Source organism: Salmo trutta, chromosome 19 (assembly GCF_901001165.1).
Source record: "Salmo trutta chromosome 19, fSalTru1.1, whole genome shotgun sequence".
In the NCBI taxonomy this organism is placed as follows: domain Eukaryota; kingdom Metazoa; phylum Chordata; class Actinopteri; order Salmoniformes; family Salmonidae; genus Salmo; species Salmo trutta.
In genome coordinates, this window is record NC_042975.1 from 13,219,352 (window position 1) to 13,247,303 (window position 27,952).

Below are 27,952 nucleotides of genomic sequence, written 5' to 3' on the forward strand. Positions count from 1 at the left end.
AGATTAGACTATGCTATTTGGACAGGGGTGGGCCTGATTCTAGATCAACACTCCTATTATGTGGTTTTTATGAATACAGACACAGGAGGTGGAGCTACAACTAGTGTCTGAGTCATCCACATGGCCCATCCTGTACAATCTCCTGTACATACATAGGACAGAGATGACAAACACACACTGGAGCCGGTGTGCAGGCCAGGCCATGCAGCCATACACCTCTGAGACTGGCCCTGACATTCACCACAACCATTCCACATCACCAACATTCAGATATGAGAGCTGTCAGTCTGGTTGTGATAATGTATGAATTGGTAAGGTCTGAACTGATAACGTCTTCTAATAATGTATGAAACGGATCATGTATGAACTGATCGTGTCTGAAACTTGTTTTGTTGTTGTGCAGGTCAATGAGTACCTCAGCCAGGTATGAGAGACACGAAGCTAACCACATCCTGTTCTAGTAAGTTACATACACACACACATGAAACCCTAAACGTCTGCTTGGCTTATCTTACAGAGCACTGTTTTCCTCTTCTGTCTCCTGCATGGTTTTCTTGTCATGTTACTGTTGTGTTCTCTGGGTTTACCATTGTTGTTACTACCAAAGACTCCTCACACTTCAAAGAATTGATCCGTGTCAGGACATAACAGCAGACTTTCATCTCTTTAGTCTTGAAAGAAAGTCATAGTGCTTCTACACCTGCATTGCTTGCTGTTTGGGGTTTTAGGCTGGGTTTCTGTACAGCACTTTGAGACATCAGCTGATGTAAGAAGGGCTATATAAATACATTTGATTTGATAATGGCCTCTCTTCTGCTCCACTGCATAGAGTTAAGCTGTGTTATAGCAAGAGGGGGAGCGGGAGAGAGGCATATTCTTCATATCCAACATTGTGTTGATGTATTACTCCTTTCATTGGAATCACATTAAACTCTCAGTAGTTTTAATTTTTTATTTGAAAAAGAATCTCCCCATGCTTACACACATCCTTTCCCCACTCAGTACCATGCTCAGACACCGTAGGAATCAATCTTCCTGGTCCAATTAGGCACAGAGAACATAGGCATTATAGTACCTACTTGGAGGTATTAAACAGCCTTTGGAAACAGTCAGGATTCCTCATGAAACACTAATGCTACTTAACCATGAGAACCTCCATGCAACCCATGTACAGTGCATTTGGAAAGAATTCAGACCCCTTCACTCTTTCCACATTTTGTTACGTTAGTTTTATTCTAAAATTGATTCATTTTTTCCCCTCAATCTACACACACTACCCCATAATGACAAAGCTCAAACAGGTTTTTAGAATTTTGTTGAGAATGTATTAAAAAAAAACATCATAAATTGTGCACAAAATTTGTGAGTTGAGCTTTTTGTTCGTATGGAAAATGTATAGGATCTTTTATTTCAGCTCATGAAACCAACATTTTTACATGTTGCGTTTTATATTTTTGTTCAGTGTATTTAGCTATTAAATGATTTGGTCAAGCAATTCTGCTTTTAGCAATAAGATAAACACAGCTATCCTGTGTAATACTTGTCACAGTTGAAGAGAGGATGTTCTCAGTGTTGTGCAGGTATGTTTTATTTCTCAGCTGTCTTATTTTACAACCAAGATATTGATATGGATTTGCGATACAGAGCGTGCGAAATGAGCATCGGCCTCTGCGAGCACATCGGCCTCATTGGGTATTAGGCAATGACAGCAATGTTTTTTTAGGACATTAATAATGACTTTACTGTTAGCTTAAAACATGGCTACGTCCTGTGAAAAATGTATTTGGAGGTAGGGATTTGTGTGTTTTGAATTTCCACTTACCCAGCTGGTGAATTAGCACCAAATATATTAGTGCACATAAAGATGTTGGCAAATTAATCTCTATTTAACAAAAATATTGAGTCCTATTTTAACAGTAAAATATAACAATTGCTGTATCAGGTTGCAGTGCACATAGACATGTCTTGAATCATGCATTCCTGCTTAGATGAAACAAGTTATTTGAATACCATCTCAGTAGTCTATTGCACTTCTTTATTAAAGCACTGTGAATGCCATTAGAAGCCTACTCATTTTTTCTATTAGTGACGGTGTGAAGAATCATGGGAATATTAGCAGGTTTGTGGCGCACACACAGACCTCAAAATTGGTATTAAATTGCATTTCAAGTGGCATTAAAGTATTAAATTCAACGTGATGGAACCTGCAGATACCCTGTACCTCCTCGAGCAACATTCAAGACTCGTTTGTAGGGCCTATAGTTTTTCCTGGTTAGATCACATGGCGAGGAAAAACTCCGGTCCTTGTTCCTTTTTAAAGTATGATGCATGTGATGTCACCATTCAGACGTGTCCATAAACAGCACTATGTAGACTAACACAATGTCCCTTGTTATCTTGTCTCCGTCTACAGCCCAGACAGCATCTCCACATGCTGGTACACCCTCCTGTCCGGTTCAGTTTTCCTCAAGGACCACATGTACTTGGCCAGATGCTGGTAGGTTCCATCTATGTTCCATTTATCAGCACACAGCCCTTCACCAAGGTTGGGTAGTAAAGGATTAAATGTAACTGATTTAAAAAAAAAAAAATAATAATGTAATCTGTTACGTTACCAGCAAAAACAAATACTTTTGAAACTAGATGATTACTTCTAGGATTACTTTTAAAGTCACAAAGGATGTTTGAGAACATTATTTGACACCTTTCTGTTTTCTCAATGACATTCAAATCAGCATTGAAAAATTCAAGTTTTAAGTTTGTTCCACCTGAGTGAGTCTGACCACAAGTCAGAGACCACTATGATGACACACCAAATGTGTTTGATGGATCGCAGGAATAGGCTTTTGTATGCTACAGTCAAAGCTAGGTCTTCCAATGGTACGACTGCTGTCGGCATCCAAAGATTATCCAACTTGAATAAACGCTTGGAGGTAAGGATGGCAGCAGTAGTGTAGCCTACGGGTGATACTGATATCACTTATTGTTGATATCTACTTAGCACCACGATGCAAATCACACTGCTGCTCTCTCATTTAGCTATTTGTGCCTTACGAATTGCGGTTCCTGTGGATGGCTATGCATTTGAACCCAATAATGGTTTAATTTAAGTTTAAGCTGCCTATCAATCATTGTTATTGTGCTCTTGCAACAGCTGCATAGTGGGGTTCCTAGCCTATGGAATAAAAGTTTGAGGGAGTTCCTTCCTTTTTTAAACTTTTCCGTGGTACTACATTTACATGTCAGTCATTTAGCTGATGCTCTTATGCAGAATGACTTACAGTTACTGCATTCATCTTAAGAAAGCTAGGTGGGACAACCACATTTCATAGGCATAGTAAGTACACTTTTCCTCCAAAGTAGTTATCAGCAAAGTCAGAGCTAGAAAATTGGGAGGGGGTCAAGTGCAAGTGTTGGTTCAGGAAAGTTTTTGTGCTCGATACTGTCAAACTAGTATAATTTAAGAAGACAACGATTGGGGCTTTTATTGCTGATTTAAAAAAAATTATAATTCTATAGGCCTAACAGACTCAAGCTAGCACACAAACGTAAACAATAGGCCTAAAGAAAATGGAGTTTATCACATTCATTTTTCACACGCAAATAGCACTTTTCGGTAGTGCTCAAAGCATGCCATTCCGTGAGAGCAGCATTTATTTTTCAAATCGAAGCAATTGGCCTAATCAGTCCTCCATGACAAGAAAATCATGAACAACGGAGTAGGCAAATAAGTCCTTATTTGTTGGGTTATACTCTGGTAAAAGTATTGGGCTAATCAATTTATCTATATTTCGAAGTCCTATTAAAGAAGATCAAGGGATATTATATTACGTGGAATGACTGGAAATCTGACAGGCTTTGGTTTTTAATGTAAAGATATAGCCTAATCGTATTGTCTGTAGGAGAAAGCAATGGGTTAGAAGAAGCCTACATAACCAACCCATAAAGTAAAATGCAACATCCATTTATGGCCAGCTATGTAAACATTTTTGTCTTCTAATGCCTCTTAAACTGAAACTAATCAGATTACATTACTGAGTTGGGGTAATCCAAAAGTTACATTACTGATTACAATTTTGGACAGGTAACTAGTAACTGTAACGGATTACATTTAGAAAGTAACCTACCCAACCTTGCTCTTCAGACAGACTGGGAGGGATACAGATAAGGAGAGGGCTGTTGCGTCCCAAATGGCACCCTATTCCCTATATAATGCACTACTTTTGACCGGGTTCCATATGGCTCTGGTCAAACGTAGTGCACTATAAAGGAAATTAGTTGCCATTTGGGACGCATCCAGAGAGGCTGGTAGTGTGATATATTCAGCTCCTGTCTTGCAGCAGCAGTGTGCTTCAGATCTGTGTTGGCTTTGATAAGAAGAGCCACTGATGAAGTGCCTGTAATACTACTTTTACATAGGATTTACTGTGTTCAACCTATAAAATATTAAACATTTGGGCAATGTTTATATGAGTTGACCCCCTTACAAACAGGCCAATTTTTTAAGACGTTCTTGCCTGCATACACTTTTTATACATCCCGTGCACATGCCGGTGATGAGTGGTAGTAGTGGTGTTCACATGTGGGTGGGCCACTGTTTGAATAAATCCATTGAATATACACCATCAAAAAGAAATCCGTTATTCATTTGTTTAAGCAGGTCCTAAGAAACATCAAGACTTTTTTTAAATGTATTTTTTAAACAATAGAATGGCATATTTTGAGTTTAATTATGTTAAATCCAAATGAATGAAATCAATAGTTTATTATTTAGTTAAACAGACAAGACACACATACCCCGATCAGTCAACACACATATATATTTTATAGTAAGAATGTAATTAAATATAACAGAATAAAATAGCAGCGTGTGGAACCGCTGTCATATAAAAAAGTTATATTTTGAAACAGCCCAAGGCAAGCCCATGCTTTTTCTTATCCACGTTTCATCTCTTTCCTACCCTCACTCTGCTTTGTTAGGGAGCAGACGTAGGGTCTTACATTGAGAGTATCTTCATCATGATACCAATAGAAAATAGCAATCTATATTTTCAAAAGCATGCGAGTCTCGTGTTCATACTTCACAACCTCCGCAGGCTTTTGGAGTCTCCTTTACACGATTTAGCAAAATAATAGGCCTACACTTGATTTAGACTAAATAAATTGGCCTACACTTGATTTGGACTAAATAAATTGGCCTACACTTGATTTGGACTAAATAAATTGGCCTACACTTGATTTGGACTAAATAAATTGGCCTACACTTGATTTAGACTACATTATTGCAAGCTAAATGTTTCTGATCAGTGACAGATTAGCAAACTAATAGATGAGCTATACCACCTCCACTTATTAACCAAATGTACAGACGGAGATTCAGTGAAACAAAATCAGCATTACGGCTACATTTCATACTAAGCCGTAGGCAGAATTTTACCGCAATCATGACTAGGTCGGTTGGTGGAAATAAGTCTTTGCTAGGTAAAGGTCTGCCTTAGCTCACTGGTCACCATAGCAACACCCACCCGTAGCACACGCTCCAGCAGGTATATTTCACTGGTCATCCCCAAAGCCAACACATCCTTTGACCACCTTTCCTTCCAGTTCTCTGCTGCCAATGACTGGAACGAATTGCAAAAATCTCTGAAGTTGGAGACTTATATCTCCCTCACTAACTTTAAGTATCAGCTGTCAGAGCAGCTTACCGATCGCTGCAGCTGTACACAGCCCATCTGTAAATAGCCCACCCAACTACCTCATCCCCATATTTGTTTTTCTGCTCTTTTGCCCACCAGTATTTCTACTTGCACATCCTTATCTGCACATCTATCACTCCAGTTGTAAATTGTAATTACTTCGCCACCATGGCCTATTTATCGCCTTACTTCATTTGCACACACTATACTGATTAATCTGTTGTGTTATTGACTGTACGTTTGTTTATCCCATGTGTAACTCTGTTGTTTTTGTCGCACGGCTTTGCTTTATCTTGGCCAGGTCGCAGTTGTAAATGGTGAAATAAAAAATAAATAAAATAGAGGCTTTGTCACCAGCAATACTATGTATGTATGTATGTATGTATGTATGTATGTATGTATGTATGTATGTATGTATGTATGTATGTATGTATGTATGTATGTATGTATGTATGTATGTATAATAGAGCAATTCTAACAGCTGCTCACACACAAACAGTCATTTTAACACACTTAAGCAGGGATCATGTCTGTTTGATGGAGTGCAGCTTTGAGGCGAGTGTGATTCCTCCAGCAACACGTGACTATAATAACTGCAGCTGCCAATAATGAGGTGTGTGTGTGTGTTGCTGATTGACTGCAGATGTCTCGGACACAGGCACATCAGCCAGGCCCATTCTCACCGCGTATTGTTTTTTGTCTGCCTGCATCAGTTGGTCTCTCCAACACACTCTCACTCCTCTACTTTGTCCTGCCCAGCCATGAAACACAATCCTGAACCAATTAGTTTTGTGAGCTCAAGACTGAGAGAGAATTTGCACATAGAACCACTTCCTCTACCCCATTTAGGCTAGTGCCATCCAAATTATTAATATTTCCAAGAGCGCCCTGCCTACAGACAATTAAGCCATGTTTGCACTGCAGGCCTTAATGCTCAAATCATTTTAGTTTTTCAAATCCGTTTTTGAATACTGACTGTCCAAACAGCAAGATACAAGTAACCACGTGTGTTTAGACTGTAGTAATTTGCTGACATGGCTACACTAGTTATCATGGTAATGGCGGGTGTGTATGCAGTGGTGTACAGTCGTGGCCAAAAGATTTGAGAATGACAACAACAAAAAAATTCAGTCTGCTGCCTCAGTTTGAATGATGCAATTTGCATATACTCCAGAATGTTATGAAGAGTGATCCGATGAACTGCAATTAATTGCAAAGTCATCTTTGCCATGCAAATGAACTGAATCCACAAAAAACATTTCCACTGCATTTCAGCCCTGCCACAAAAGGACCAGCTGACATGTCAGTGATTCTCTCGTTAACACAGGTGTGAGTGTTGACGAGGACAAGGCTGGAGATCACTCTGTCATGCTGATTGAGTTCGAATAACAGACTGGAAGCTTCAAAAGGAGGGTGGTGCTTGGAATCATTGTTCTTCCTCTGTCAATCATGGTTACCTGCAAGGAAACACGTACCGTCATCATTGCTTTGCACAAAAAGGGCTTCACAGGCAAGGATATTGCTGCCAGTAAGATTGCACCTAAATCAACCATTTATCGGATCATCAAGAACTTCAAGGAGAGCGGTTCAATTATTGTGAAGAAGGCTTCAGGGCGCCCAAGAAAGTCCAGCAAGCGCCAGGACCGTCGCCTAAAGTTCATTCAGCTACGGGATCGGGGCACCACCAGTACAGAGCTTGCTCAGGAATGGCAGCAGGCAGGTGTTAGTGCATCTGCACGCACAGTGAGGCGAATACTTTTGGAGGATGGCCTGATGTAAAGAAGGGCAGCAAAGAAGCCCCTTCTCTCCAGGAAAAACATCAGGGACAGACTGATATTCTGCAAAAGGTACAGGGATTGGACTGCTGAGGACTGGGGTAAAGTCATTTTCTGTGATGAATCCCCTTTCCGATTGTTTGGGGCATCCGGAAAAAAGCTTGTCCGGAGAAGACAAGGTGAGCGCTACCATCGGTCCTGTGTCATGCCAACAGTAAAGCATCCTGAGACCATTCATGTGTGGGGTTGCTTCTCAGCCAAGGGAGTGGACTCACTCACAATTTTGCCTAAGAACACAGCCATGAATAAAGAATGGTACCAACACATCCTCCGAGAGCAACTTCTCCAAACCATCCAGGAACAGTTTGGTGATGAACAATGCCTTTTCCAGCATGATGGAGCACCTTGCCATAAGGCAAAAGTGATAACTAAATGGCTCGGGGAACAAAACATCGATATTTTGGGTCCATGGCCAGGAAACTCCCCAGACCTTAATCCCATTGAGAACTTGTGGTCAATCCTCAAGAGGCGGGTGGACAAACAAAAACCCACAAATTCTGACGAACTCCAAGCATTGATTATGCAAGAATGGGCTGCCATCAGTCAGGATGTGGCCCAGAAGTTAATTGACAGCATGCCAGGGCGGATTGCAGAGGTCTTGAAAAAGAAGGGTCAACACTGCAAATATTAACTCTTTGCATCAACTTCATGTAATTGTCAATAAAAGCCTTTGACACTTATGAAATGCTTGTAATTATACTTCAATATTTCATAGTAACATCTGACAAAAATATCTAAAGACACTGATGCAGCAAACTTTGTGGAAATTAATATTAGTGTCATTCTCAAAACCTTTGGCCACGACTGTAGGCTGATTGGTGGTGGTGCTCGTGCTTCCTGTCACTCAGAAGTTGTTGTATAGCAAACAAAGATGACAACAATGCCTGCTATGGATGTTTCCTAGTTGCTTTGAATGTTTGGAATCGTAGTCACTTTACCTCTACCTACATGTACATATTACCTTGACTAACCGGTGCACCCGCACATGGACTCTGTACCGGTTCCCCCTGTATATAACTTCGCTACTGTTATTTTATTGTTGTTCCTTAATAATAACAATATTATTTATTTATTTATTTATTTATTTATTTATTTATTATTATTATTATTATTATTATTATTATAATAATTAAACACTTTTTACTTCAGTTTGTTTTAGTAAATTCTTTAACACTTTATTTTTTCTTCTTAAAACTGCATTGTTGGTTAAGCGCTTGTAAGTAAGCATTTCACAGTAAGGTCTACACTAGTTGTATTTGGCTAATGTGAAATAATTATATTTAGTAAGAACCCTCAAAGGATACGGGGATCTAACTTTCAAATGAGTCCATTTTGTCTTACTGCAACAGTCAACTAGGTAACTGTTTTAGTTTGCTAGCACATTCACTCCAGCTAGTTAGCTACCACATGTTCTTGTCAAACTGTCAGAGTAACTAGCATGCAACAATGTATGCCAAATCAAATTTGATTTATCACATGCTTTGTAAACAACAGCTGTAGACTAACAGTGAAATGCTTAGTTACGGACCCTTCCCAATAACACAGAGAGAGAGAAAATAGAAATAATAGATCAAATGTGAAAAATATAGGGTACCAGTAAGTACTGAGTTGATGTGCAGGGGTACACGGTCATTAATGGTCTAAAAAACAAATCAACCAGATGTTACTGTTCAGACACGTCTTATTGCCAGTAATCAATGATCTTAATCACCCTATGAAGGTATTTTGAAATGTGGCTTGAAATATCCTATTCCATGTGCTTTTTTTTGTCTATTAAGACTTGAAACTGCCAGTGTGAACAAGGCTTTAGTCATTCTAGATGGCACTGCATATTGGATTTGAAGCACTGAGGTTTACAAATGGAAAATGGGGACAATAAGCATTGAAAACTCTTGGTGTGTAGCTGAATCTGCTTGTTGGCAGCAGTTTGTCCCACATTAGGTGACCGTGCTTTAGTGCAGAAGGAAAAGTTGGGCAATTATTTTTTTGGTTTTTTATTTCACCTTTGTTTAACCAGGTAGGCTAGTTGAGAACAAGTCTCATTTACAACTGCGACCTGGCCAAGATAAAGCAAAGCAGTGCACCACAAACAACAACACAGAGTTACACATGGAATAAAAAAACACACAGTCAACACAAGCACGACTGCCTCGAGGATATATTAAAGTGTGTGTGTGTGAACATGGTGTCTGTGTGCTCCTGCATGTCAGTTGATGACAGACAGAGAGGGGAGGTGGGGGTGGGATGCTGCCCTGCAGGGGGCAGTTGGGAGGAGGAGGGTTGGGGGGCTGGAGGGCAGGGAGCAGAGGGAAGGGAATAATATGGAACTCCTGGAAGGACTGGGGCTGACCATGTGTTCCTGAGTAGCCTGCAGCCTAGAAGCACATCCAGGCAGGAAATTAACACACACACACCCACACACACAAAACACACACTGCCCTGGAGCCACCGGACACACAGACCCGAGTAGAGGGGACACACTCCCTCCCTTAGAAAGGACTAACTCAAGCCCATAATGACTCTCCTCCTCTTCCCCCTGGATCTCTAAACAGACTCCTCCTCTTCCCCCTGGATCTCTAAACAGACTCCTCCTCTTCCCCCTGGATCTCTAATCAGACTGGACTTGGATTTAAAATAGCAGGAGTTTGGATCGAGACCAGTGCTATTCAATTTTTTCCCCCATTGTTTTTGAGGATATTCTGGATATCATTTCCCCAGAGAAGGAGATCTGTATGTAGCTGTTTGAGTTGGTGTTTGTCTTCTTCCGTTGTGCTTTTATCGTTCTGTTTGGAGTTGACCCCTAGGACTTGGAGTTCTGGATGTGTGCCAGAGGAAGTCATTGAGGAGGTTTTCGACTTCTCTCCCTATGCTTGTGGACTGATGCCGACATGGGAATCAGCTCCCTGGGACAAACTCTGTTAAGGACCTAATGTTTTGGAATTCCCCGTGGGACACACACATCAGCAAGATGCCATCAGGCCTGTGTGATTTGACATGAAAGCGTACTATACATGTTGTTGATTTTAAATCTGACAGAGAAATGTACTACTACTGTGAGAAAGTAAGAAAGGCGCATTTCCCCAGACTGAGACATGGCTTAACAGAGGAATAGCCCACAGGAAGTGTTTCTTTCTACTTGCAGTTTCACTTCTAAAACGGATTCATCTTAACTTACCCATTACAAGAGAACACAGCCTTGTTTAACACAACATTAAGTGATCCTGTAGCTGACAGAAAGGTTGTTTTCTATAGTCTTGTGAAGTTCTCATGTCTTCCCATGTTTTGAATCTGGTGACACCGCAGCCCTTCTCTTGTCCAGTGATTGTTGTTGATTGTCCAGCATGTTCAAGGTAAGCTGGGGAAGTTCCTTTAGATATTAAAGTAACATTCCAGTTTTTTTTTCCTTCTCAATAATATCATTAGTATTCCTGCTCAATAATGTAGACCAGGGTTAGGCAACCTCATGTTTTTGATGTAAGGGACCTGGAAGACCAGGTGTGTTGAATTTAGGTAATCAATAAACTGATCAATTAGCTCAGTTGGTCAAGGTGTGGTGCCTAGTTAGAACAACATCCTGCAGGACCTGTGGCACTCGGGGTACAGGGTTGCCTACCCTTGACATAGACTAAAGGGGCTGTAGGGGTTTAATTGACTGGCTTGTTTAATAGTATTAAATGAAAACACTACATGGAGGTTAGCCATCTTCTCTTGACTACCCTCCTCCTCTCCAACCCCCCACTCATCCCAGATACTGTACATGCCAAAGCAGATTACCGTAATTTCTGGACTATAAGCCGCAACTTTTTTCCCACGCTTTGAACCTCACGGCTTAAACAATGACGCGGCTAATATATGGATTTTTCCCGCTTTCAATTTTTTTTCTCCAAAAAAACATTCTGTGACGTGCTCAGTTTTTTTTGGCGGCATGAAGCTTTCATTAGACCAATGAAATTGCCGAACGGGTTAAGGTCAAACAACTTTTGTTTACTGTTTAGATTAAATCGAGCGCTCTCAAACTTCCCATCATTCTGATTATGGTAGTCATTTTGTCACCCTCATCATGGAAAAGACACGGAGAAATGCATATGATGCAGCTTTCAAGTTGAAGGCGATTGATCTGGCTGTTGGAAAAGGAAATAGAGCTGCTGCACGGGAGCTTGGTCTTACCCGAGAGAGGTTATGTGGGACGAAATCGTCCCACCTAGTCAACAGCCAGTGGAATCGAGTGGCGCGATATTCAAAAACCTTAAAAATGCTATTACTTCAATTTCTCAAACATATTACTATTTTACACCATTTTAACGACAAGACTCTCGTTAATCTAACCACATTGTCCGATTTCAAAAAGGCTTTACAACGAAAGCAAAACATTAGATTATGTCAGGAGAGTACCCAGCCAGAAATGATCACACACCCATTTTTCAAGCTAGCATATAATGTCACAAAAACAAAACCACAGCTAAATGCAACACTAACCTTTGATCTTCATCAGATGACACTCCTATGACATTATGTTATACAATACATGCATGTTTTGTTCAATCAAGTTCATATTTATATCAAAAACCAGCTTTTTCCATTAGCATGTGACGTTCAGAACTAGCAAACATACCGAAAACTTCCGGTGAATTTACTAAATTACTCACGATAAACGTTCACAAAAAACAATTATTTTAAGAATTATAGATACAGAACTCCTTTATGCAATCGCGGTGTCAGATTTTAAAATAGCTTTTCGGCAAAAGCACATTTTGCAATATTCTGAGTAGATAGCTCGCCATGAAAATGAAGAAAATTGACTCTTCACGTGCACGCATGCGCCCGTGTCATTGTTCTCAGATCGACCACTATCCAAATGCGCTACTGTTTTTCAGCCAGGGACTGCAGAGTCATCATTCAACATTCTGGCGCCTTCTGAGAGCCTATGGGAGCCTTAAATGTCACGTTACAGCAGAGATCCTCTATTTTCCATATAGAGGCTATAGAAGGCCAAGAAATGGTCAGACAGGGTACTTCCTGTATAGAATCTTCTCAGGTTTTGGCCTGCCATATGAGTTCTGTTATACTCACAGACACCATTCAAACAGTTTTAGAAACTTTAGGGTGTTTCCTATCCAAATCAAACAATTATATGCATATTCTAGTTTCTGGGCAGGAGTAATAACCAGATTAAATCGGGTACGTTTTTTATCCGGATGTGAAAATACTGCCCCCTACCCTAGAGAGGTTAATGAGTCGATGATAAGACGTTGGAATCAGCAGCGTGAGGAATTGACTCAGTGCAAAAAGACAACTAAAGCTTACTGCAAATGTTTTATTTTTTGTTACAAGCCGTGTTTCGTTAAAGCCTATTTATTTTTGTTACAAGCCGTGTTTCGTTAAAGCCTGTGTAAAGTTAATTTGTTTCAATGTACTGGTAGGCACCTGCGGCTTATAGGCATGTGCGGCTTATTTATGTTCAAAATAATATATATTTTTTAAATTCAGTGGGTGCGGCTTATATTCAGGTGCACTCAATAGTCCAGAAATTACGGTAAATCATGTGTGCAAGAGTCGCCCACCCCCGTATGGACAAATGCACACAATGCCTCTCCTAAAGGACTCCACACAGTCTATGCATTGACTCCCTTGATACAATGACTGTATAAAATACATTATTCAAATACTGAGCTAGAGAAAGATTTTGTTCAAGTAATATATATTTTTTTGTCATGATACTGTCATTTTTGCTCATTTTTATCAAGGGTGTCAATAATTTCGGGCCCCACTGTATATTAACTCCTGGGGGTGAGCTGGAGAGAGGAAAAGGAAGCCAGGCAGGCAGAAAGGCTTGGCAGGCAGCATTTCCCATCGGCTGACAGGCTGCACCAGGCTGGTCCCAGCCTCACTGGAGTGTGGAGAGAGTTGTCAAAGCAAGGCTGACGTCTGGCTCTCAGAGCAGACTGACTCCCTCGCTGAGAGCGAGAGACGCTTCAGTATTCTGGAGGAAAATGGAAATTCACTTCTATGTTTAATGCACTGTTCCCTTTTCCAGGAACAAGCACCTGTGACTGTAGAATAGTCCGTAAGTAGTGCCCCAGGCTCTCTGCTTTGACCATGATTTTGGGACATAGGCCTGTCGCAGCAGTGGAAGTTATGGTCACACACTGCCTGTGTCGACGACGTCAAGATACCAGACCTGGTACAATGAATTGACGCATGAGCTTTAATGTATTCAAATGTTTACGTAATGGTTCCCTTTGTTGGGGTGGTGGGTTCCTTTCTCAGGAATTTAAGCGTTTGAACGTTCTTCTTTATCACCGAACACTAAATGAAGACACGCTTTCTTTCATTGGACCAGAAACATGCTGGTTTCGTTGTGTGAAACCATCCATGATTAAAGAATTGATAGGATGAATGCGGCTATCTGTCTTTGGTCTGGGAGAGTAGGAATGCTTCCCAAATGCTACCCTATTTCCTATATAGTGCACTACTTTTGACCAGAGCCCTAAGGGAATAGGGTACCAATATGGGCCCAGGTGAAAAGCAGTGCAGTATAAAGGGAATAGGGTACCATTTGGGACGCAACTTAGAATAGGAGTTACAGATTTGGGCGCTCTCCCTGCTCACCACATCTCATAATTGAAAGCACTGAATCTCTCACTTTCTCGCTGTTAATTGCAGCACGGGTATTTTTGGCGCGTTCTGCCTCCTCTCTGATTTTAGATGGATTGTGCTATTGATTGAGATGTGACACCGCCGTGAAGATGAAATTAAGTGACAAAATATAAAAACGTGTGAAGACGATTCTATTATTAGATGGAAAGCTGAAACAAAGGGATCCCTCATCTCCCAATTCTCATTGGGTTGAATTAAACTGCACAAAAATGAACGCAACAAGTTAAAAGATTTTACTGAATTACAGTTCATGTAAGGAAATCAGTCAATTGAAATAAATGCATTAGGCTCTAGCTAATTTATAGATTTGACTGGGAATGCAGATATTGGTCACAGATTCACTACATGACCAAAAGTATTTGGACACCTGCTCGTCGAACATCTTCCAAAATCATGGGCATTAATATGAAGTTGGTCCCCCCTTTGCTGCTATAAAAGCCTCCACTCTTCTGGGAAGGCTTTCCACTAGATGTTGGAACATTTGCTGCAGGGTCTCGCTTCCATTCAGCCACGAGCATTGGTGAGGTTGGGCACTGATGTTGGGCAATTAGGCCTGGCTCACAGTCAGCGTTACAATTTACCCCAAAGGTGTTAATAGGGTTGAGGTCAGGGCTCTGTGCAGGCCAGTCAAGTTCTTCCACACCGATGTCGACAAACCATTTCTGTATGGACCTCGCTTTGTGCACAGGGGTGTTATGCTGAAATGGGAAAGGGCCTTTCCCAAACTGTTGCCACAAAGTTGGAAGCATAGAATCTTCTAGAATGTCATTGTATGCTGTAGCGTTAAAATGTCCCTTCACTGGAACTAAGGGCCCTAGATTGAACCATGAAAATCAGCCCTAGACCATTATTTCTCCAACACCAAACTTTACAGTTGGCACTATGCATTGGGGCAGGTAGTGTTCTCCTGGCATCCGCCAAACCCAGATTTGTCCTGCCAGAAGGTGAACGCGTTTCCACTGCTCCAGGGTCCAATGGTGGCGAGCTTTACACCACTCAAGCCGACGCTTGGCATTGCGCATGGTGGTCTTGGGCTTGTGTGTGACTGCTCGGCCATTGAAACCCATTTCATGAAGCTTCTGACGAACAGTTCTTGTGCTGATGTTGCTTCCAGAGTTAGTTTGTACCTTGGTAGTGAGTGTTGCAAATGAGGACAGACTTTTTATGTGCTATGCGCTTCAGCACTCAGCAGTCCCATTCTGTGAGCTTGTGTGGCCTACCACTTCGCGGCTGAGCCATTGTTGCTCTTGGTTTCCACTTCTCAATAACAGCACTTAGTTGACCGGGACAGCTCTAGCAGGGCCGACATTTGACGAAGTGACTTGTTGGAAAGGTGGCATTCTATGACGGTGCCACGTTTTAAAGTCACTGTTCGTTTTCCATAGCTTATGCCTGCCCATACCATAACCCACCGCCACCATGGGGCACTCTTTTCAAAATGTTGACATCAGCAAACCGCTCACCCCCACGACGCTATCTGCCCGGTACAATTGAAACCGGGATTCATCCGTGAAGAGCACACTTCACCAGTGTGGCGGTGGGCATTTGCTCACTGAAGTCGGTTACAATGCCAAACTGCAGTCAGGTCAAGACCCTGTTGAAGACGCCGAGCACGCAAATGAGCTTCCCTGAGACAGTTTCTGACAGTTTGTGCATAAATTCTTTGGTTGTTCAAACCCAGTTTCATCAGCTGTCCGGGTGAAGAAGCCGGATTTGGAGGTCCTGGGCTGGCGTGTTTACACGTGGTCTGCGGTTGTGAGGCTGGTTTTACATACTTCCAAATTCTCTAAAACGACCGTTGGAGCCCGCTTATGGTCAAGAAATTAACATTAAATTCTTTGGCAACAGCTCTGGTGGACATTCCTGCAGTGAGCAAGCCAATTGCATGCTCAATCAAAACTTGGCATTGTGTGACACAACTGCATATTTTAGTGGCCTTTTATTGTCCCCAGCACAAGGTGCACCTGTGTAATGATCATGCTGTTTAGTTAGCTTCCTGTCAGGTGGATGGAGTATCTTGGCCAAGGAGAAATGCTCACTAACAAAAATAGTAAACAAAATGGTTCTCACAATTTCTGAGAAATAAGCTTTTTGTGCGTATTGAACATTTCTGGGATCTTTTGTTTCAGCTCATGAAACATGGGATCAACACTTTACATGTTGCGTTTATATTTTAGTTCATTGTAGTTGGTGACTATTTTGCTATCTCATAAGAAAATCATTGTACAGCTGAACAGCTCCATTCATGTGAATGGGGAACCAGGTCTTAATGAAGTCCTGTCTGTGGGAAAGTCAGTGGGCTGACTAACGTGATACTACTACACCATGTGATTGATCTGAAGGGAGAAGTGTGAAAGCTATCGGCCTGTTCTGTTCTATGGTGGAACCAGTGAAAAGGCAGAGTCCTGTGCTTCGTCCCAAATGTCACCCAATTCCCTACTTAGGGTGCTGCTTTGAACAGATCCTATGGGCCCTGATCAAAAGCGGTGCACTATATAGTGAATAGGGTGCCATTTGGGACACAGACCAGTGCTGTGTCGAGATCAATAAGCTCCTTTGTGATCCCAGTCAAACATGACCTTATTGTCCAGAGGGGAGCAGGTGGATTCAATCCTCAATGGACAGTTGACTCGCTGTGTGAACGTCCTACCAATCCTTTATTTTGTTAACAAGCATCAACTTTAACCTGCTACTAAATTACCAACACCAGTTCACCTCAATGCATTAGTGGAGAATGATTGTTGATTTTATATTGATTTTATAGGCCCAGAAATAAATCGGCCTAAATATCGTTATCGCTTCAATTTGAACTGGTCGATCTTTGCATCATTGGATACAGACATCAGTACTGACTGCAATACATTGAAATTGACACTAAAAACAGTGTCTCTAATTTGCAATGTAAAAGTGTATTCAGTGTTGAACAGCAGTGTTAATTTCGTCAACAAAAATATTGACTCAAATATTTGTCAAACACCTATTTTTCTGTGGCAATTGACGAGATGATCACTGACTAAATATTCCCAGATAAAACTGACTAAACAATTTTAATTTCAGTTAGCTAAAACGATCTCTTACTACTAAGTGGACTGGACAATAGTTTTTGGAGAGATTGAGCTTTTCCGTGATGACCACAATTAATATTAACAGCACAGATTGAGTTTAATAGTAAAACAACAGTCAAGCAATGTTTTTCTCTCCCTTGAGTAGGCTGTAGAAAAGTAGGTTGTCTTTTTTTGAATTTGTGTTCTTGCTCAACCGTTAACCTTTATTTTTTTTTTAGGCTATACTTTGTTAGGTCATGTTACCTCATTAGCTAGATAAAGCTAATAACCTTGGGAGCGTTGAGCATGATGCAACTTTTTGGAACGTTCAGATAGAAATATGCTATGTAGAACAAACATGCCTGACGCATTTAAGGAATAACGTTGGCTCTATTCATAGAATTTCTATCTGCAACGATCGAGAATGTTTGTCCAACTGAACGTACCTCTGGTAACTACCAGTAACCTATATGCAACATTTTGGGGGGGCACAGAGAGAAAGGGATAGCAAGCAATTTGGCTAAATCATTCTTGCCACTAGGCTTTATCTGACTGGTTAAATACATTTATTTAGAGTTAATGTGGACCTAGTGACTTAGACTTCAGTACTTGAACCAGGACTCGAGCACTGGGACTCTGACTTAAGACATAGGGACTCATGACTCGAACTTGGACTCGAGCACAGGGGACTTGGGACTCGATTCGGACTTGAGGTTTAGTGACTCACTGGGCGAAACAGCCATTAGCTCCCTTTGAAAGTCAGTAGCCCACGTTCTAATTTTGGACATTAATGTGGTTGCGGCGTCTGTGGAACATTAATAGCAATGACTCGACTGAGTGATGGAGATGCTGGAGGTACTTTGCGCCACCATCTCTGTCACTCTAGGTTTCTCTCGGCCTTTCTTTCTTTTTCTGTCTCTCTCTCGGCTTGTGTGTGTCTTTGTTTTGTATGTAATGTGCAATATTTGTGTAGGCTCAATTAGGAATTTACATGGCCAAATAATTCTTACATATAATCTTCTAATATATTTTTGTCATATTTCTGCTGTTGGAAAGAAATAGGATGCTGTGCAGAAAAATATGTTGGTAGGACAAGGCTATGTATGTTTGTGCACATGGAAGTCAGTGCTTTATGTTTATGTTAATGAGGCAAGACAAATGCAATGTGACTAAGACTTAATGATATTTTAGTCATAATGACTAGACTGTGTGTGGTCCCACCCTGGCCATATAAAGATGCCTTGGCCTTCCACTTGGTTTAACACCCTGTGTCCTCTGTGTTCTCTCTCCACAGCTTTGGCAAGCAGCTGGGGGGCAGACGAGGCTGTGAATGCATCACTTTAGAGCCCTCAGAAATGATTGTGGTGAGTAGAGCCACTGCTTCTCTCTCTCCCTCTCGCTCTGTCTCTCTCCGTCTCCATATCTACTGACTCTAGTACAGAAAAACACAGACCGGGACAAAGACAGTGGATTGTGGCAGTAGGCGCAAAATGCCACAGCGCCTACAGAATTGGATTGCTGTCTTAAAGCTATCCTCTCCATGGGTTCTTCAGTTTCATCTGAACTAGGCCAATAGCCTTGATCTTAAGAAGACAATAATACAACTCGATGCGATGCCTACACAGGCTGTATCAGTAAATAGGCCCACATTGAGGCGTGTCTGTCTGCGAGGCAGCTAGGTCATAGCACACCACATTCAGACTGAGGCTGAGTCCATCACCACCATCTCCCTGAGCAGGCCTGGCCAGCGAGCACCAAGCAGGCTGCTCCATCAGAAGCAGGCTGGGAGTAAGAAATAGGCTTCTATTAGATTTGGCTTGGCTGATTCTGCTGGCCTGGGTCCTCTCTCCATCTGCTGGTTGGCATCCACTGGAGGAGGACAGTGAGGGTAGGGTGAATGTGGAATGAAAGTCTTTACTGTGTGCAGATGGACTGGCTGATTAGCTGTGCCTGGGAAGACATTGGAGGGGGGATGGTAGGCTGGGGAAATGACATTACGTAAGCTACTTGTTGTTCATATCCGCACATTTCCTCACCCTTTCGGCCCTGATTGTCCGTAATGCTGCTAATAACCACAGCCAGTGTTGTGGTTACTGTTGGCTCAGTCAGTCCATACAGGCAGCAGAGAGGGAGGTGAAATGAGACTATTGTTTTGATGACCATTTAATTGATATTGCTTCATAGCAAAGTCATTGGAGAATAATCACTTGATCGTGCTCCAGCGACTCCTTGTGGCGGACCAGGCGCCTGCAAGCTGACCTTAGTCGACAGTTGAATGGTGTTCCCTCCGACAAGTTGGTGTGGCTGGCTTCTGTGTTAAGTGAGCAGTGTGTTAAGAAGCAGCGCAGCTTGGCGGGTCATGTTTCACACCTTTGCCTCTCCTGAGCCCGTTGGGGAGTTGCTGCGGATGAGACAAGATGGTAACTACCAGTTGGATATCACGAAATTGGGGAGGAAAAGGGGGTAAAATTACAACAAAAAACAAAAAATGTATTTATCTGGAGCTGTCGGTTCTGGCCCCGTAGATGGACAACATAGAGATGTTATAAGGCCATCCTTGCGACTAACGGGACCTCTATGGGCTTTTCGATCACAGAAGTGATCAATGGCAAAGATGCGAGGTGCGTACTCTACATTTCCATGGACAGTAGCTGTCATTTTTCCAAACACCCTCCGCTCGCTCGAGAACTAAATGAGGAAACAAGTGGAGATCGGATCATGGAAACACGCACCCGGTAGAGAGGTGATTCTGATGATTCCCAATTGACCCTTCACTAAGCCCCGCCCCAGAATTTTGGCCAACCAATAAAAGCGCTGCAATGGATAGCAACTGTCGTCGAGTCCGAGACCTCGGACAAGCTCTCGTTTGAAACGCATAAAAGCCAATGAGAGCGATCCAAAAGCCAGGTTTTCATCCCAAAACTAATTTTTTAAATGGATAAATAATTTAACAGTGCACTTGCTACTGTGATCCCGGAAATGCAGAGTGTTAGAATAATTTTTCTAATCCAAAATTATACTTTTGTTATATTGTTTGCTAGCTTAGCTGATTAGCTAGCTCTGTCTTATTGACCACCTAACGCTAGCTAGCTAGCTAGCCACTTAATACAATTTTTTTTAATATACTTTTTTCCCCCAGTTTATGAATAAAACTGCTGCTGACATCAGGATACGAATTGAGAGCACTATTTAGCTCCAAAAGTGGTTAGTAACTTTGGCTGCATGCTGACAGTGCATTCAGAGCCATCCAGTGGCTAGCCACAATACAACCTTAATTTTACCAGGATCCTGTGAAGCAATTGTAATGACAGTCAGGGTTGGGTAGGTTACTTTCTAAATGTAATCCGTTACAGTTACTAGAGTTACCTGTCCAAAATTGTAATCAGTAACACAACTTTTGGATTACCCAAACTCAGTAACGTAGTCTGATTACATTCTATTACTTTTAGATTGCTTTCCCCTTAAGAGGCATTAGAAGAAGACAAACATTTATGTTACCAATTGAACAACATCTATTGCAGGATAAATCCATGTTAAAGTTTACATAGCTGGTCATATGTGGATGTTACGTTTTACTTTATGGGTTGGTTATGTAGGCTTCTTCTAACCCATCGCTTTCTACTACATATAATAATATAACTAAATTAGATCTTTACCAGTCATTCCAATAAATGTTATACACCTTGATCTTCAAGAATAAGACTTGGAATAATGGAGGTATAGATTAGACAAATAGTTTTACCTGGACATGACCCCAAAACGAAGGATTTATTAGCCAGCCCTACTGTTTGATTTTGTTGTCATGTTGGACTGATGGGGCTCATTGATTTGAGTTTAAAAATAAACGCTGCACTCATGGAATGGCATGCTTTGAGCACTACTGAAAATAGCTATTTACATGTGAAAAATGAATGCCATATGCTGCATTTGCTATAGGCCTATTGTTGACCTTTTAGTTGGTGACACTTTGATAATATGCAGCTGTTTAAAGGGCACATCTACAGATGAAACAATAACAAAACGGTTGCCCCGCCTGTTTTGGTAAAAAGCTGAGGGATGGGCCTGGAGAAATGTAACCAGTCTCAGATTAATAGACAGAGCTATGGACGCAAGGACTAACCATCCATGATATCAAAATGATTGTTTTAACCATGTTATGAGGCTATACAGTGTTTGTTTACATCTACAATGTTTACTCACATTGGAGTAAAACAAGCTTATATGTTGGGTTCTCATGGAGTGTGACAGTTGAACTAAGCTCATGAGGCATTTATAAGTTATATTCTTCAAGTGTGTGTTATATATATTTCAGTGTGTGCGAGACATGGAGAGGCGTACAAGCCCCAGTGTCTCGCACCCACTGAAATTTGGTTCGGTGATGATCTCAGGGGGGTGCTTCAGCAAGGCTGGAATCGTGCAGATTTGTCTTTGTGAAGGACGCATGAATCAAGCCACTTACAAGGTTGTTCTTCTGCTCTGACAATGTTCCCCAACTCTGAGGATTGGTTTTTCCAGCAGGACAATGCTCCATGCCACACATCCAGGTCAATCAAGGTGTGGATGGAGGACCACCAGATCAAGACCCTGTCATGGCCAGCCCAATCTCCAGACCTGAACCCTATTGAAAACGTCTGGAATGTGATCAAGAGGAAGATGGATGGTCACAAGCCATCAAACAAAGCCGAGCTGCTTGAATTTTTGCGCCAGGAGCGACAGTCACCCAACATCAATGTGAAAGACTGGTGGAGAGCATGCCAAGATGCATGAAAGCTGTGATTGAAAATCAGGGTTATTCCACCAAACATGCATTTCTGAACTCTTCCTTAGTTGAACCGTTAGTAGTGTGGTGTTTAAAAATGAATATGAACTTATTTTCTTTGCATTGTTCGAGGTCTGACAACACTGCATATTTTTTTATTTTTACCAGTTGTCATTTTCTGCAAATAAATGCTCTAAATGACAATATTTTTATTTGGGAGAAATGTCACTAGTTTATAGAATAAAGCAAAAATTAAAATTTTACCCAAACTCATGCCTATAAATAGTAAAACCAGAGAAACAAATAATTTTGCAGTGGTATCTTAATTTTTTCCAGAGCGTATAAATATACATTAGGGATGCAACGGTACACAGTACGTTGTCGAACTGTTCGGTACGACCCCTACTGTTCAATACGCACACGTGAACCGCGGAATTATCATATGTCTGTCATTTTCCTCTAATTTCCAAAATGAACTTTTTGTGCTGCAGACTACATGCACGATTACATTCAGATCCACAGAACCAGATGCAGTTTGTGAACAGGCAAGGCAGGCAACGGCTTGGGGCTCCTGAGGGCCGAACAACTTTACTCCGCAGCAATGTCTCAAAATGTGGCAACCACAGTGACCGCAACCCCCTCCCCCTTAAACAACAAATGGACAATTTGCAACGACATCTCGGTAGGAAACGTCCCTAAAGGGGCCCCATGAAGAGAGGGGAAACTTAAAAACAAATATTCTCTCAGCTCCAACGTGACAATGGCGAGCGCTAGCGAGACAGAGAGAAGCAAATTTGAAGAGGCACCACCGTCTTTCAAATCCGCTGTGTGGGAACATTTTGGATTCAGCGATCAATACAATGACGAGGGTAAGAAGACCATAAACAAACAAAGTACAGTATGCATGCATTGCTTTGCCACTGTCGGCTACTCGGGTGGAAACACTTCTAACAGGCTGACTACACCGCTGGCATCGCGTGCGCGAGCTTTGCAAAATCAATTTAGAAATCTATATTATTCAATTGTTGTACCCACACTGCTCGCGCGCGCCAACGAGCGTCTGCGTTGCCAAGGGCAAAAAATATAAGTCAATTCTATTTGTGACGCAGATCGCGTTGCAAGTCCTGCCTCTCCCATCTCCTCATTGGTTTATAGAAGCAGGTACCCACGTGCCATCTCCTCATTGGTTACTGACCTCGTTCGTCTTTTAGTCACCCACGTGGGTATAACCGTTATACCCACGTGGGTGACTATAAGACGAACGAGGTCAGTGGTGGTAATGCACCTAATTTATGAAAGTTGCCAATCCCAATATAAAGTCAAGAGAAGAAAAAGCCTAGGAGGAGGAGAGATGACTAGAAACGATTCGGTTGACTGTTTTATGTGTGGATTAATTGTCGGAGTAGAGGACCTTGTGCATTTCAGGTAAAATAACAACTCAATGTTTGTATCGCAGGACAAATTAGCTAGCAACAGCAAGCTAGCTAGCTAAATTGCCATAAATGTTTAATGCTTTGACTTGTCCCCAAATTAATGTAATTGGTTAATGTAACAGAGTTTGTTTTGATATTTTACCCTGCGTGTCGTGATCACGTTTGGTGGGGGGACAAAATAAATGTATGCACGATGGCGCATGACGGTGCATGCGCGCAGCCGGTTTGGGTTCCGTGTAACATGTCATTTACGTGACCGTCACCCGGCCGTATCCCTTGCAGGTGGAGCTGGAGCAAGGAGAGTCCACTCGTTAGCCAAAACAACAATCTCTCGCTGCTGCCTTCCAACAACAATTTGCAACAAATTCAGAAAAGCAAAGAAATAACGAAAGCAGTGGGAGTATTCATAGCCAAAGATTTGCAGCCCTATTCGGTGGTTACTGACTCGGGATTTCGTCACATGATGAAAAAGTTTTCACAGCGTTACATTGTCCCCTCCAGCACACATTTCAGCAGCAAAGTAATTCCCAAACTCTGAAACATCATGGAGAGAAATTGAAAATGAATTGACACAGATACCCTATTTAGCTCTCTCCACTGATAGTTGGACCTCCAGAGCAACTCAAAGCTACCTATGTGACGGTTCACTATGTACTGGAAGCTACCTCTGTGACGGTTCACTATGTACTGGAAGCTACCTCCTGTGACGGTTCACTATGTACTGGAAGCTACCTCTGTGACGGTTCACTATGTACTGGAAGCTACCTCTGTGATGGTTCACTATGTACTGGAAGCTACCTCTGTGACGGTTCATTATGTACTGGTTTGGGAGATGAAGAGCTACGTGTTGCAAACTCTTCCCCTGTATGAGAGTCATACAAGCGCATACTTTTCATAAATATAAAGATACCGAAACAGTACTGTTACCTTGGCCCACAAACCGTGATACATACCGAACCGTGGGCCCACTGTACCGTTGTGTCCCGTATGGATGTATGGATGGTTGAAGTCAGAAGTTTACATACACTTAGGTTGGAGCCACTCCACAAATTTCTTGTTTACAAACTATAGTTTTGGCTAGTTGGTTAGGACATCTACTTTGTGCATGACACAAGTAATTTTTCCAACAATTGTTTACAGATTATTTCACTTATAATTCACTGTATCACAATTCCAGTGAGTCAGAAGTTTACATACACTAAGTTGACTGTGCCTTAAAACAGCTTGGAAAATTCCAGACATCATTTGAGTCAACTAGAGGTGTACCTGTGGATGTATTTCAAGGCCTACCTTCAAACTCAGTGCCTCTTTGCTTGACATCATGGGAAAATCAAAAGAAATCAGCCAAGACCTCCACAAGTCTGGTTTATCCTTGGGAGTAATTTCCAAACACCTGAAGGTACCACATTCATCTGTACAAACAATAGTATGCCAGTATAAACACCATGGGACCATGCAGCCATCATACCGCTCAGGAAGGAGATGCGTTCTGTCTTCTAGAGATTAACGTACTTTGGTGTGAAAAGTGCAAATCAATACCAGATCAACAGCAAAGGACCTTGTGAAGATGCTGGAGGAAACAGGTAGAAAAATATCTATATCCACAGTAAAACGAGTCCTATATCGACATAACCTGAAAGGCCACTCGGCAAGGAAGAAGCCACTGCTCCAAAACCGCCATAAAAAAGCCAGACTACGGTTTGCAAATGCACATGTGGACAAAGATTGTACTTTTTGGAGAAATGTCCTCTGGTCTGATGAAACAAAAATAGAACTGTTTGGCCATACTGACTATCGTTATGTTTGGAGGAAAAAGGGTGCTTGCAAGCCGAAGAACACCATCCCAACCGTGAAGCACGGGGGTGGCAGCATCATGTTGTGGGGGTGCTTTGCTGCAGGACGGACTGCTGCACTTCACAAAATAGATGGCATCATGAGGAGGGAAAATTATGTGGATATATTGAAGCAACATCTCAAGACATCAGTCAGGAAGTTAAAGCTTGGTCGCAAATGGGTCTTCTAAATGGACAATGACCCCAAGCATTCTTCCAAAGTTGTGGCAAAATGGCTTAAGGACAACAAAGTCAAGGTTTTGAAGTGGCCATCACAAAGCCCTGACCTCAATCCCATAGAAAACCTGTGTGCAGAACTCAAAAAGCGTGTGCGAGCAAGGAGGTATACAAACCTGACTCAGTTACACCAGCTCTGTCAGGAGGAATGGATCAAGATTCCCCCAACTTATTGTGGGAAGCTTGTGGAAGGCTACCCAAAACGTTTGACCCAAGTTAAACAATTTAAAGGCAATACTACCAAATACTAATTGAGTGTATGGACACTTCTGACCCACTGGGAATGTGATGAAAGAAATAATGGCTTAAATAAATCATTCTCTCTACTATTATTCTGACATTTCACATTCTTAAACTGACCTCAGACAGGGAAGTCTTACTCAGATTAAATGTCAAGAATTGTGAAACTGAGTTTAAATATTTTTGAATAAGGTGTATGTAAACTTCCAACTTCAACTGTGTGTACTACCATTCAAAAGTTTGGGGTCACTTGGAAATGGCCTTGTTTTTGAAAGAAAAGCACTGTGACGAGGCGACTCTGGGATGCTGGCCTTCTAGGCAGAGTTCCTCTGTCCAGTGTTCCTCTGTCAAGTGTCTGGTTTTTTTGCCCATCTTAATCTTTTATTTTTATTGGCCAGTCTGAGATATGGCTTTTTCTTTGCAACTCTGCCTAGAAGGCCAGCATCCCAGAGTTGCCTCGTCACTGTTAACGTTGAGACTGGTGTTTTGTGGGTACTATTTAATGAAGTTGCCAGTTGAGAACTTGTGAGGTGTCTGCTTCTCTCACTAGAGAGACTAATGTACTTGTCCTCTTGCTCAGTTGTGCACCGGGGCCTCCTACTCTTTCTATTCTGGTTAGGGCCAGTTTGCGCTGTTCTGTGAAGGGAGTAGTACACAGCATTGTACGAGATCTTCAGTTTCTTGGCAATTTCTCGCATGGAATAGCCTTCATTTCTCAGAACAAGAATAGACTGACGCGTTTCAGAAGAAAGGTCTTCGTTTCTGGCCATTTTGAGCCTGTAATATTAGATATTAGCCATTTTGTAAGGAGTGCGTACTGGCGGCAGAGAAGTCAGACGCAGGAGAACAGAAACTGTGTTTCCAAACGGCGTAGTTTAATAACCAAAAACTCACCGGAAAACAGAACAATCAAATAATGGGTACATAACCCGGCGCACACCAGGACAGACGTGCACAAGCACTTACAATCACCGACAAGGACATGAGGGGGAACAGAGGGTTAAATACACAACATGTAATTGATGGGATTGAAACCAGGTGTGATGGAAGACAAGACAAAACCAAAGGAAAATGAAAAGAGGATTAGCGATGGCTAGAAGGTCGGTGACTTCGACCGCCGAACGCCACCCGAACAAGGAGAGGGACCAACTTCGGTGGAAGCCGTGACACATTTTGAGCCTGTAATATCCAGATACTCAACTAGTCTAAAGAAGGCCAGTTTTATTGCTTCTTTAATCAGTACATCAGTTTTCAGCTGTGCTAGCATAATTGTAAAAGGGTTTTCTAATGATCAATTAGCCTTTTAACAGGATAAACTTGGATTAGCTAACACAATGTGCCATTGGAACAGAGGAGTGATGGTTGCTGATAATGGGCCTCTGTACTCCTATGTAGATATTCCATTAAAAATCAGCCGTTTCCAGATACAATTAGTCATTTACAACATTAACAATGTCTACACTGTATTTCTGATCAATTTGATGTTATTTTAATGGACATTTATCAAATGCTCAGATTTAAAAAAAAATATATAATAATATTCCCAGTAATTTTTCGGAAACCCTGACAAGCGCGCGTGCACACACACACACACACACACACACACACACACACACACCAGTTTCCGCTCCTCATTCACGCTGCTGCAGCACTCAGTCAAATCACTTACATTCCAACCAATTAGCTAATTGAGTCCTGGGGAATTATCACAGACTAACTGCATGCATTTGTGCATGGCTTCCATTTCACCCACCCTGTGTCTCTGTCCCTGTCCGTTTGTCTCGGCCTGTTTGTCTGGGAGCACAGAGCCATAGACAGACCATTGTAGTTCACAGACCAGTCCATACAGGAGTTAACTAGTCAATAGTCCAAGCAGGAAATATCTCCGTATGGGCAGACTCTTCATAGACCGCACTCTGTTCAGAGTGAAGACTTTCTATTTAGTAGTGTGTGTGGAATGACTCCTTGCAGTGTGTAATTGTACACTGAAATGCCCCCTTAAAATGCTTAGTCAGTCTTCTGTTGTTGACTTTGCTGTGATAACACTATTAGGCTGTCATTCTGGTTAGTTTTTCATTAGAGAAGTCTGTGCTGTTTGATAAATCAACCAATCGTATAGTTGTTATACAGTACAATCTTTGCACCTCATACTGTTTGTGACACAAGTCCATTCCCCTGTTATTCTCTCGTTTTTGGGGAAAAAATCAATAGTTATATAT

The 27,952-nt window shown here is 41.8% G+C and overlaps 1 protein-coding gene across 1 annotated transcript in view; it reads left to right on the forward strand.

The window, feature by feature from the left end:
- The window catches only part of rapgef6 (Rap guanine nucleotide exchange factor (GEF) 6), a 181,957-nt gene that overhangs the window by 39,587 nt on the left and 114,418 nt on the right, over positions 1–27,952 (forward strand). Inside the window, exons 4-6 of the mRNA XM_029699779.1 lie at positions 404–460; positions 2,414–2,497; positions 18,527–18,596. Of these exons, the coding sequence (XP_029555639.1) occupies positions 404–460; positions 2,414–2,497; positions 18,527–18,596 (211 nt within the window). The remainder of the gene's footprint in view (positions 1–403; positions 461–2,413; positions 2,498–18,526; positions 18,597–27,952) is intronic.